Source organism: Scylla paramamosain, chromosome 24 (assembly GCF_035594125.1).
Source record: "Scylla paramamosain isolate STU-SP2022 chromosome 24, ASM3559412v1, whole genome shotgun sequence".
Classification (NCBI taxonomy): domain Eukaryota; kingdom Metazoa; phylum Arthropoda; class Malacostraca; order Decapoda; family Portunidae; genus Scylla; species Scylla paramamosain.
This window is the reverse complement of record NC_087174.1, coordinates 4,275,001-4,285,928: the sequence shown is the minus strand read 5'-3', so window position 1 is coordinate 4,285,928 and position 10,928 is coordinate 4,275,001. Positions and strand designations below refer to the sequence as shown.

General features: G+C 44.2%; 2 protein-coding genes across 6 annotated transcripts in view; one reads left to right on the top strand and one right to left on the bottom strand.

Moving 5' to 3' along the window:
- Positions 1 to 4,220: 4,220 nt before the first annotated feature.
- The window catches only part of LOC135112605 (uncharacterized), a 16,152-nt gene continuing 9,444 nt past the window's right edge, over positions 4,221 to 10,928 (bottom strand). For all 3 annotated transcript variants that reach the window (XM_064027115.1, XM_064027117.1, XM_064027116.1), the window contains exons 2-7: positions 8,830 to 10,928; positions 7,794 to 7,894; positions 7,521 to 7,617; positions 7,023 to 7,232; positions 5,334 to 5,521; positions 4,221 to 4,665 (exon numbers count right to left, since the gene is read on the bottom strand). The exon at positions 8,830 to 10,928 is cut by the window's right edge and continues 98 nt beyond it. In XM_064027115.1, coding sequence (XP_063883185.1) covers positions 4,587 to 4,665; positions 5,334 to 5,521; positions 7,023 to 7,232; positions 7,521 to 7,617; positions 7,794 to 7,894; positions 8,830 to 10,785 — 2,631 coding nt within the window. In that variant the 5' untranslated portion in view covers positions 10,786 to 10,928 and the 3' untranslated portion in view covers positions 4,221 to 4,586. The remainder of the gene's footprint in view (positions 4,666 to 5,333; positions 5,522 to 7,022; positions 7,233 to 7,520; positions 7,618 to 7,793; positions 7,895 to 8,829) is intronic.
- The window catches only part of LOC135112607 (beta-1,4-glucuronyltransferase 1-like), a 20,129-nt gene continuing 16,293 nt past the window's right edge, over positions 7,093 to 10,928 (top strand). For 2 of the 3 annotated variants that reach the window (XM_064027118.1, XM_064027119.1), the window contains exon 1: positions 7,093 to 7,234. The gene's annotated coding sequence lies outside the window, so the exon portion shown is untranslated. The remainder of the gene's footprint in view (positions 7,235 to 10,928) is intronic. The other variant, XM_064027120.1, reaches the window with a different exon arrangement.

The following is a 10,928-nucleotide window of genomic DNA, read 5'->3' as shown; positions in this document are numbered from 1 at the left end:
TTTATTTATTTTTATGATTCTAGTGACAAACTGAGAAAATTCTTACATAAATAACAAGAGAAACACTAAAGAAAACCCGGTCAGTCATCTCTATAGCCTTTAAAAACAGTCATGACAGAAAGACAAAGCGTTTCAGAACACGAGTGGGAGCACAGGGCTTTAAAGATTAAGACCACAGAGTCAGTATCTTTGAGAGGACCTGTGTTGCCTTGCTCTGCCTGCTAAGACTAACAGGTGTAAGTCCTTCATCATCTGCCAGCGTTCAGAGGCTCTTGAAAACGTGAGACTGAATGCATGAACTCCTGATGGCGTCGTGTCTTCACCCACATAAGCGTGCTTGGCTGAGGACTGAAAAGAGGTGATATATAATCCAAGGTCAATAAACAGAGGATCAGGTACAATGTAAACAGGGTCCTGAAAACTTAAGTAATATTCTGATTTTGTTATGTAAGAGGGGCACTGGCAAAGACAACAAAAAGAGCTTAAATAAGGCCCACTGAGGTGCCAGTCCCAAGAGAAAGGTCAAAAGAGTCATCCAAAGTTATAAGATAAATAGTTAGGGGATGGTGGACATACATTTGTTTTCATTTTCATTTTTATTTATCGTCTTGCATCTTTTAATTAGGAAAGTAGATAATATAATGTACATGACTCGCAAGCGTCACCGTGGAGTGTTCAGCGGTTGTAGGGAACATTCACGTGGGAAATACAGATATGTACACTTTGGATAGGCGTAAAAACTCCTCTTCGTGTGGTTGTATGTGACAAGGAACTGCAGCTTCAAGACACTGACTAATCACATTGTGCACCTGAAGACGACGGAAGCAGAAGCGAGCGAGATATAACTGTCGATTGCATTAAAGAAAAAAGAAAAAAAAATATATATATATAAAAAAAGCAAGGAGTATATACAGTAACAACACGAAACATAAAATAAAAGGAAACAAAGCCTGAAGAATTACTGCCTTAACGTGAAAAAAAAAACAAGTAAATTCAAATAGTCATGAGAGAAGGAACATGAGGAGAAAGACGTGTGTGTATATTAAAATGACGCTCTTTCTCCTCTTATAAGAATCACTCTGGAAAAGGAGAAGGATTATATACCTACATATATTACAATAATCCTCCGGGAAGACAAAAAAAAAAAAAAAACATACAGTAATCCTCCCTAATCCTCCTTTTGTACTAAAATTACTCAGGAAATTATATACTACAAAAGGGAAAAAAAACTACGTAAGCGCGTATAGGTGTATAGGAAATACAGACAAGGAAAATAAACTGACTAGAATGCCTTAAGGGTTATTTTCCTGTAAGATCTGCTGTTGGTACGAAGTGTAATAGACGCAGGTTAAGGGGGTTCTGTTGGCAAGTGTTGATGCGTAACTCTCTCTCTCACTGCTTTGGTCGTCCTTGATAAAGATTCAAAGCTCTTCAGAAAAAAAAAAGGGGGGGGTAAAAAAGCTTGCATGGACACCTAGAGAAGAGAGGGTTGGTCTTACGTACATTCCCAACCCGTGAAGCTTAATCAACACTCGTATCCTCATTTATTTATTCTGTTCATTTATTTATTTTTCACCTCTACTGTGTTTGTAAAGCTGTTTGGGAAAAATAATGAGCTATTTTTTTTTTTTTTTTTCTGTCCTGTGAAATTTAGTTATCTTCATTTTCTCATCCTTCTTGTGTATGATAAAATAGTAAAATAAACTGATCACTGTTTAGAAAGCCGTTAGGAAAAATAAGTGACCTAACTGACTTGTCCAACCTGTGAAAGTCAAACTGTATCGTCATTCTCTCCAAAATATCTGATCAATGTTTACAAGCCGCGAGGGACACAAGCTGGACAGGCAACACGCCGAACAGAGAGTGAGCGGCAGTGTTTTGTGGGTCGTCTTTGGTAACCCTTCAGGCGGGGACAGCAGTGACGGGGGCGGGGCGGGCGATCAAGACGAGAGAGGCGGTTCCAATACCTTATCATGCCCTATCATATCCCCTTATAAGACACGGCGACGAGAGCATTGCCCGCTTACACCTGGACTCCCTGAATTACGAGTGGTTGTAGAGAAAGTAGGATTTAGTGAGGAGAAAAGTGAAAATGGGGAAGAAAAAGTAGTTGCCTCCATACCTCAGAATTGAATAGTTTGAAGAAGTAATAGTAAATGAATTATGAAAGTTTAGACAAAGAAGGAGGAATTTGTGAGTAGTAAAAAGTAAAGGGAAAAGAAATTAAGTTCATCTTTTGCACCTCAGAATGAATTAGTTGTAAAAATATAAATAGAAAAATAAAGAAGGAGGATTTCAAGATTAAAAAGTAAAGAGTAAAGAGATGAAAGAAAAAAACTAACCTCTTTTACGCCTCTGAATGAATTAATCGAAAAAGAAAATAAATAAGTAATGGGTGAGTTATGAATAGTTTAAACAAAGAAGCTGGAATTCATCAGTATAAACAAGAAAAGTAAAGTAAAAGTAACTTCCTCTCCCACTTTACTCGTCCAAATTAAATTCATGTAAAAAAAAAAGTTACAGAAAGAGGATTTTACGAGTAGAAATACAAAAACAAACCCAAAACTCTCCATCTGTTGCATCTTACCACTGAATTCACTAACAGAAATCAAAAGCAATGGGTTCTTGATACGAGAGTCTGGGTAAGAATAAGGAATTTAAGCTGAAATATATATATAAAAAAATCAACCTTCTCTGTTCCTCCCTAAAATAACTAACAAAAGGAAAACAGCGGGGTCCTTTATAAGAGAATATGTGTAGTGAATAGCGTTAAAACTCCGGTGTCTGGAAGGAGAAGGAGCATATTGATAAATCTCGCCGAGTCACTGTGGATAGGTGAGGATAGTGAGCAGCTGTGAGCACAAAGGTGAAGGGTGAAAGGCTCGGGAGGAGAGAGTGAACAGCAACTTACGAGTATGTGCAACTAGAGGTTAGGAAGACTGTGGTGTGTTTACTTGGAGGCGAGGAGGGAAGTTTGCCTTTGCGACGAGGTGTGGAGTTTGAAAGAACGAAAATTATAAGTACGAGAGTGGTTTTCATGATGAATTGTGTAGAAGGACGAAGTTTGGCTTTGTGACGAGGTGTGGAGTTTGAAAGGACGAAAATTATAAGTACGAGAGTGGTTTTTATGATGAATTGTGTAGAAAGACAAGTTTTAATGCCAGTGTAGGTTTGTGACGAAGTGTGGAGTTAGTGAGGAAGACCATTTTAATACGAGAGTAATTTAATGACGAACTGTGTTGAAAAGTTATAATACAAGTGTAGGTTTGTGACGAGGTGTAGAATTATTAAAGAAGATGAGATTTAACATGAGTTAGAAAGGAAGATAAGTTTTAAAGTATAGGAATATATTAGGGAAAACGATGAAGAGAAGGAAAGGAAGAGCAGAGAAAGAAGAACGAAAGGGATGTAAAACAGAGAGAAACGAGGCGAAATATTTTAAAACAGTTGCCATAAAGAAAGAGAGGAGTACAAATAACAGAATGAAGAAAAAAAAAAAAAGGAATAGAAGCGAAGGAAGAGAGTATTACGGAAACTAGTCTTGTAAACAGTGTCAAGGGAGAAATTATCAAGAACAATGAAGGAGATAAACGAGAGACTCCTGAGGTGATACAGACAGCGTGGGTGGACTAAGAGAGGGCAAAGCAGAGGAGCAGAGGTGACAGGAAGTACTTACGTTTGTGTGAGAGGAGAATAGAGGCAGAGGATTAGATCAGGAAGAACACCTGCTAGAGAGAGAGAGAGAGAGAGAGAGAGAGAGCGAGAGAGAGAGAGAGAGAGAGAGAGAGAGAGAGAGAGAGAGTATATACGGGTAGTTACATAAAGTTAATGAATAAATGAAGGACCACTGATTCTCTCTCTCTCTCTCTCTCTCTCTCTCTCTCTCTCTCTCTCTCTCTCTCTCTCTCTCTCTCTCTCTCTCTCTCTCTCTCTCTCTCTCTCTCTCTCTCTCTAGCAGGTGTTCTTCCTATATTTCTTTTCATGGTTATATTTTCTTTAACACTTGGTATCCTGCAGTCGTGTTTCCGTCTCACTGTCTCGCTGTCTATCACTGACACTGCTTATTCTTTGATATTTGACATCTTTGAGCATTTTTTCTTCGTTTCTTTGTATTTAAACTAATCGCCTCGTGTTTTGTATTTATCTTCCTCAAATTTCCTGTATTTTTTTTCCTTTTTTTTGTGTGTATTTCATCACTTCTTTTCTTTTTTCTTTTTTCCTTTTCTTTTTTTTTCCTTCTCTTTCTCTTTCCTCTTCTCTCTTGCACTCCACTTTAACCTTTCCTTTTTCATCATTTGTTTGCTTTTATTGCATTTCATCTCTCTCTCTCTCTCTCTCTCTCTCTCTCTCTCTCTCTCTCTCTCTCTCTCTCTCTCTCTCTCTCTCTCTCTCTCTCTCTCTCTCTCTCTCTCTCTCTCTCATTCCTTCACTCGAATATTTTTTTTTTTATCATTCCTTATTTCTTTTTATTTTAATTTTTCTTTTCATTTTCTTTCACGCGTCACATGTCACTCTGTTCCATTTTGTTTCGCTCACACTCCAGTTTCCGTACTCTTCGTGTATTTTTCAATATGGCTCGTCCTGCATCACCGTAGGGAGAAACGTCGACTTGTTATGTTCATTCTGGTCAGTCCCATCTCCCTCAGCACGGGCGAAAAGGTCTCTCTGTAATAATAGTAGTAGTAGTAGTAGTAGTAGTAGTAGTAGTAGTAGTAGTAGTAGTAGTAGTTTTAAAGACACTGCTATATATTAAAATCATTATCATTGTTTTCTTATAGTAACTTATAGTTGAATATATCACTGGTCGGTTCCTCTCTCTCTCTCTCTCTCTCTCTCTCTCTCTCTCTCTCTCTCTCTCTCTCTCTCTCTCTCTCTCTCTCTCTCATTACTTCTGATTTCTACATCTCTTACTTTAATATAGTTCATAAATTTAATCTAAATTGCCAACAGATCTGCTGCTGTTTGTTCTTTTGTGTTCTTTTGTGATCACCTTCCTTCCTTTTCTCTACTACAGCTCGTTCTTCCTTTGTGTTCATGTGCTCCCTTCCTTCATTCTAGCATTGTTTGTTCTTTCTTTAAGTTCATTTGTGTCAGCATCCTTCCTTTCATCCTTCTTTGTTCACTCCCTGCTTCCTTCCTGGACTGCTGTTTCTTCTTCCTTTAAGTTAATTTGTGTCCCTTCCTTCATTCCTTCATTCCTTCATCTGTTGCTATTTCTTCATCCTTCATCTTCATCTGCGCCTCATCCTTCCATCCTTCTTCGCAATACTTCCTGACTCCCTTCTCTCCCTCTGCCTCCTGCCCCCTCACCTGCACGCCACGCACTGACTCACCTCAGATCGGGGGGAAGGTCACACAGGTCTGAAGTCTCCATCATCCGTGCCTCCTCGGCCCCGCTCGCCACCTCCTCCAGCAGACAAGAGGTGGCCAGGCAGGAGTGTAGCAAACGTATCCGCTGCACCTCAACGCGAAGCTGCAACAGTTGTCTGGCCAGCTGTTGATCCTGCTGCCTCATGTCCGTCTGTACCGCGCGCGCACACACACACACACACACACACACACACACACACACACACACACACACACACACACACACAGGGGGAAAAGATGAATACGTGTGTTAGTAAATGCATGTATGTACACGTTCTCCAAATATTTTAGGTGCGTATGATGTTATGCACACACACACACACACACACACACACACACACACACACACACACACACACACACACACACACACACACACACACACACACACACACACACACACTTACACTATCTCCTTGCCTGTCTCTCTATCTATCTCCCTGCCTGTCTCTTTTATCTATCTGTGCATCTGTCTGTCTGTCCGTCTGTCTCCTCACACAGCCTCCGGACAGATGACAACCTCCCGCACCACCTGACTAAATCTTTCCTCACAGGTGCCAGAGTCCACACCTGTGCGCTTAGACCTCCACACCTGACCTACTGTAACATAAACTTCATCACCACCACTACCTGTCAACTCGTTAGGACGCGGAGAAGAAGGAGAGATGCAGGAGGGAGTGGAGAAATGTGTGTGTGTGTGTGTGTGTGTGTGTGTGTGTGTGTATACCATGTAGGGGGACTGTTGCATATTTCAGCAGGTGTGGGGGCTCAAGTCAAGTGGCCTGGTTTCCTTGTTCTGGCGGGTATGAGAGCAGGAAGTCAGGCTGTGTGTTGTCTCGTTAGTGCGACTGACTGATCCTCATTGCCGACCCTGGGTAGCCTATAAGTGGTGGGATCCTACACACACACACACACACACACACAGTTAACATCATACGTATACATATAAAAGATCTCTCCTGCACTTAAGACATTGGCGATACAGTGCTAGTAATAAGAAAGAGAAGGATAGAGAGAGACAAGGAGTGAGGGGGAGAGATTTACATAGGAACACTTCCCTCCAAGATCGCGTGTTCCATGTAAGGTGTTGTGTTCCTGTTCCTAATTAGTCCATGTGTTAGTCACCCCGGAGACTGACAGGTAGCGAGCCCCACACCTGACGGGGAAGAGGAACAGCTGGTCCCGCCCTGTCACCTTCTGGGTTACGTTACCTCTTCAACTCTTCCTCTCTTGTTACAGCTTCTGCCGTGTTACTTTTCTTTCAGTGTGTCAGTTTCTTCCGCTCTTGTTTATTTTTTGTTACTGTGTTTATTTATTTTTTATTTATTTATTTTTTTTTTTCTTGTTACAGTTTGTTCCTCTTACAGTTTCCTTCCTCTCTCTGTTACAGTTTCTTTCCGTGCGTATTATTTTTTTTCCCTTCTCTTTTACAGTTTCCTCTTTTCCTGCATATTCTTTCCCTCTCTTACAGTTCACTTCGTTAAAAGAGTATAAATCTGTAATATATTTCTAGTGAATCTTTACTCTAGTGTTTCTATTTTATAGAAGTTTAAAATAAAAGGAAAAACACACACACACACACACACACACACACACACACACACACACACACACACACACACACACACACACACACACACACACACACTCACCAGTTCTTTCCTGACCCAGTCCACGGCAGTTTGCAAATTATGTTTTCTTCTGTCCATACTCAGCTCCTCCTCGGCCTCTTGCTCCCCCTCCCGCCCGTCCATCACCATGGGCGTGTGGGTGGCCAGCGCCTCGCCCACCCTCTTCCCTCGCTCCTTCAGCACCGCCGCCCAGTCCAGGAAGGAAGGGCGCCTCGTGGTCAGCTGAAGTCTCTGTAAGTGTTATTTTTATTGTAGTGGTGGTGGTAGTAGTGATAGTTGTAGTAGTAGTAGTAGTAGTAGTAGTAGTAGTGGTGGTAGTAATGAATTATCACTTCACTAGCCACTATCGGTACCGCTGCTGCTGTTATTACTACTACTACTACTACTACTACTACTACTACTACTACTACTACTACTACTACCGCCACCATTCCTGTTGCTGCTGCTGCTATTACTAAGACGACTTTCACCAGCACCACCACCACCACCACCACCACCACCACCACCACCACCACGCACCGTCGTCAGGTCACGTAGGCGGGACATCTCGTCAGTGTCCTCGGCGATCTCGCGGTGTTTCAGCTCGAAGGCGTTGTCGATGTCGATGGCAGGACTCCTGAGAGAGAGAGAGAGAGAGAGAGAGGAGGGGGGGTAATTTAGTAATGTCACTTTCTATTGTTATTTTTATTATTGTTATTATTATCATCATCATCATCATCATTATCATCATCATCATTATACTACCACTGTTATCACCATCACCATCACCACCACCACCACCACCATCACTACCTTGGCGTGCTTGGCGTCCTCAGCTCAACCTCGTCCTCGCCCGCGCTGTTCATGGACTCGCTCTCCTCTGAGATGTGGCGCAGCAGACGACTCTTCTGAACCTGCAGGAGGACGAATGCACACCTGTCATATTGAACCGTACTCTGAAATACTCCCGCGCCGTACCTCCTTTTACTTTCCAAAGGTTCTACTTGAAGTGACACCTGTTTTTACGATTGTTTTGACGGTTCTACTGACAGATTTATAAGAGTGCTGTGTTATTAACAGGAGGAACAGTCTTCAGGATCTGGCTAGTCATCTCTGTGGCCTTTGAAAACAGTCGTGGTGAAAGAGCAGAACGTTTCAGAATACAGGTCATTGTTGTTTGGAAATTACCTTCTCTGCCGTCTCGTGTGTGTGTGTGTGTGTGTGTGTGTGTGTGGAAGAACAAGCAGCAGCATACGTGTTGACCCTTACGAAATTGTTTGTGATTGATGCAAGGCGCGTGTCCAGCATTAAAGGTGACCGGGTGTGGTTGTTGGTACTACTACTACTACTATTACTACTACTACTTCTACTTCTACTACTTTTCTCCTCCTCCTCTTCCTCCTCTCATTATTAGTCGCCATAAAGCAACACGTAGTAAAAGCGAGTGAGCAGTAGTGTGTGTGTGTGTGTGTGTGTGTGTGTGTGTGTGTGTGTGTGTGTGTGTGTGTGTGTGTGTGTGTGTATGTGTGTGTGTGACAGCTGTTTCTAAAGCTACCGGATACTGATAAGATAATAACAATTCATCTCACGCCACACTTTGTTGTTGCTATTTATACTACTGCTACCACCACTACTACTACTACTACTACTACTACTACTACTACTACTACTACTGCTACTACTACTGTTGTTTGATGCTGTTGCTGCTGCTTATTTTTGCATTATTGTTTTTATTATTGTTATTATTATTATTATTATTATTATTATTATTATTATTATTATTATTATTATTATTATTATTATTAATTAAGTAGTAGTAGTAGTAAACATAACAAAACTACATACATACCCTCTTCACCATATTGTTCTCAGGCTTAATCAACTTCAACTTGAGTTCCGTCTTCTTCTTTCCCTTAGCCTTCCCTTCTCCCTCTTTGGCGGCCTCCAGCGGTGCACACTCCGCGTCCACCTCCTCCTTGCCGGCCATCTCCTCCAGCCTGTCCTCCATGGTCCGCTCGAAGCACTCACTATCCACCTGGCACAACAAATCTCCAATCTCACTCTCGCTTTCTGCTCCCTCCTCCTCCTCCTCTTCCTCTATGGTGTCCCCGATCACGCCAAGGAAGTTTTGTTTTAGTTCCAAGTCCACGTATTCACTTCTGGACAGCGGCAGACGGGGATCCTTGCCCTTAAACAGCACGTGGTGGTATATGTCACGTATCTCAGGCAGAAGGTTCGCGTAGTTTCTCTCAATGACGAAATCTGAAGGTGAATCGAAGCTTGTCTCCAGGTACCTCGGGTTGTACGCCTCCGTGTAGCGACTGCTCGGCTGGCTCTGCTGCTGCGTGTTTGTTTCGGTGACGCTTGTGGTGGTGGAAGTGGTGGTGGTGGTTGGTGCAAGGGTTTTCACGCTCGGTCTCACTGGTAAACTTCCGTTGTTGTTGCTGGTGTTGTTGTTGCTGCTACTGCTGCCGAATGCCTCGTTAAGGAAGGCGGCGAGGGAGTACTGTGGGGGGGAAGCTTGTCCATCTGTCTGGTTGAGGAAAGGCGGAGGTGGCGGGGAACCGGTGATCGTTACTGACTGGCTGTAGTGTAGTGAGGCGAGCGAGGGGCGTCCCGGTGAGTGGTGCCGTGATTGTGGTGAGGGTGAAGGTGAGTGGTTGTATCGTGGAGGCGAGGGAGTGTGTAGTGAGGCTGTGTCCTGGTGGCGGCGGTACTCTGCTGGCGAGGACCGCGGGGCTTGTAGTCGTGGAGCGGGAGGCGGCGGCGGGAGAGGCGGAGACTGCCGCCCTAGCGTGCTGCGTTGGTGGAAGCTGAGGTGTACTGGCGGGGCCTCCTGGTGGTGAGGTACCAAAGGTTGGACAGAGGATGCTGCTGGCTTCTTATCTCCACAACCTGCGTCTCTATAATCCGCCGTGGCCTCCTCCTCGCACGCCGCCTTCCCTTCCCGCCTCGTCCGGGCCTCCAAGCGACCCAGAAACTTAGAATTATGGATGAAACTGAAACTCTTCTTATGCTTTGGCTTCGTTTTGTCCGTTGCAGGGATGGATAACTTACTCTCGAGTTGTTTCGTCCTCTGTACATGCGCCTCGAGCCCGCCAGGGAGGGAGCCAGTCCTTCTCACTGCCTCGAGCTCCTGCACCAGCTGTTTCCGTGACCTGTGCTCCACGTCTTGAGTCTTGCGGTGCGCGTACACTATCCTAGGCGAGGTGTTGCCCAGGGCGTTGTCGCTGTCCGCATCCTGCCCCAGTGAAGGCAGAGAGAGGCTGTCATCCCGCCCCTCCCTCGTGACCTGGCCGTGACCGTGGTAGTTGGGGTGCGTGGCCTCGTTGGGTAGTCTGCTGCCTGGGTAGTGGTGGCTGTCATTCACAATCCCGCCGTAGGAGTCACAGGAGAACGTGTCTGAGCCCGAGCCCTCCAGGATGCTGGTGATGGAGCTGGAGCCGCCCGTGCGCACGCTGGACGAGGTGGATGACGCAGACGACGTGGAGACTGAGCTGCGGATACTGGCGTTTGATCCCCTCTGGAAGTTTCCCTTTGACGACGAGTTCTTGTTCCCTACGTGCTTGATTTCCTCTGAACTGTTGCACTTCCGCCCGAAGCCCCTCTTGTCAGGGACCGCGGGGGAGGAGGAGGAGGAAGAGGAAGAAGAGGAGGAGGAGAAACGGAGGAGTGGGAAGGAGGACCAGGAGGCGCGTTTGAGTTGTCCATCTTCCTTTTTCTCCCTCTTCCTCTCCAGGTGAAGGGAAAGCCTGTTCGTGCTTTTCCGCCTGAAGGGAAAGATGGATTCCTTCTCCTCCTTCATCTTCGTGTTTCACTTTCCGAGATTTACTTCACTTGCTTCCTCGTTTTTATCATCTTTGTGTTATTGTCGATTTATCACAATACTCTTTATCCCCCTTTTATTCTATACTTCACTCGTTTCTTAATCTTTCGTTCTTTTTTTTT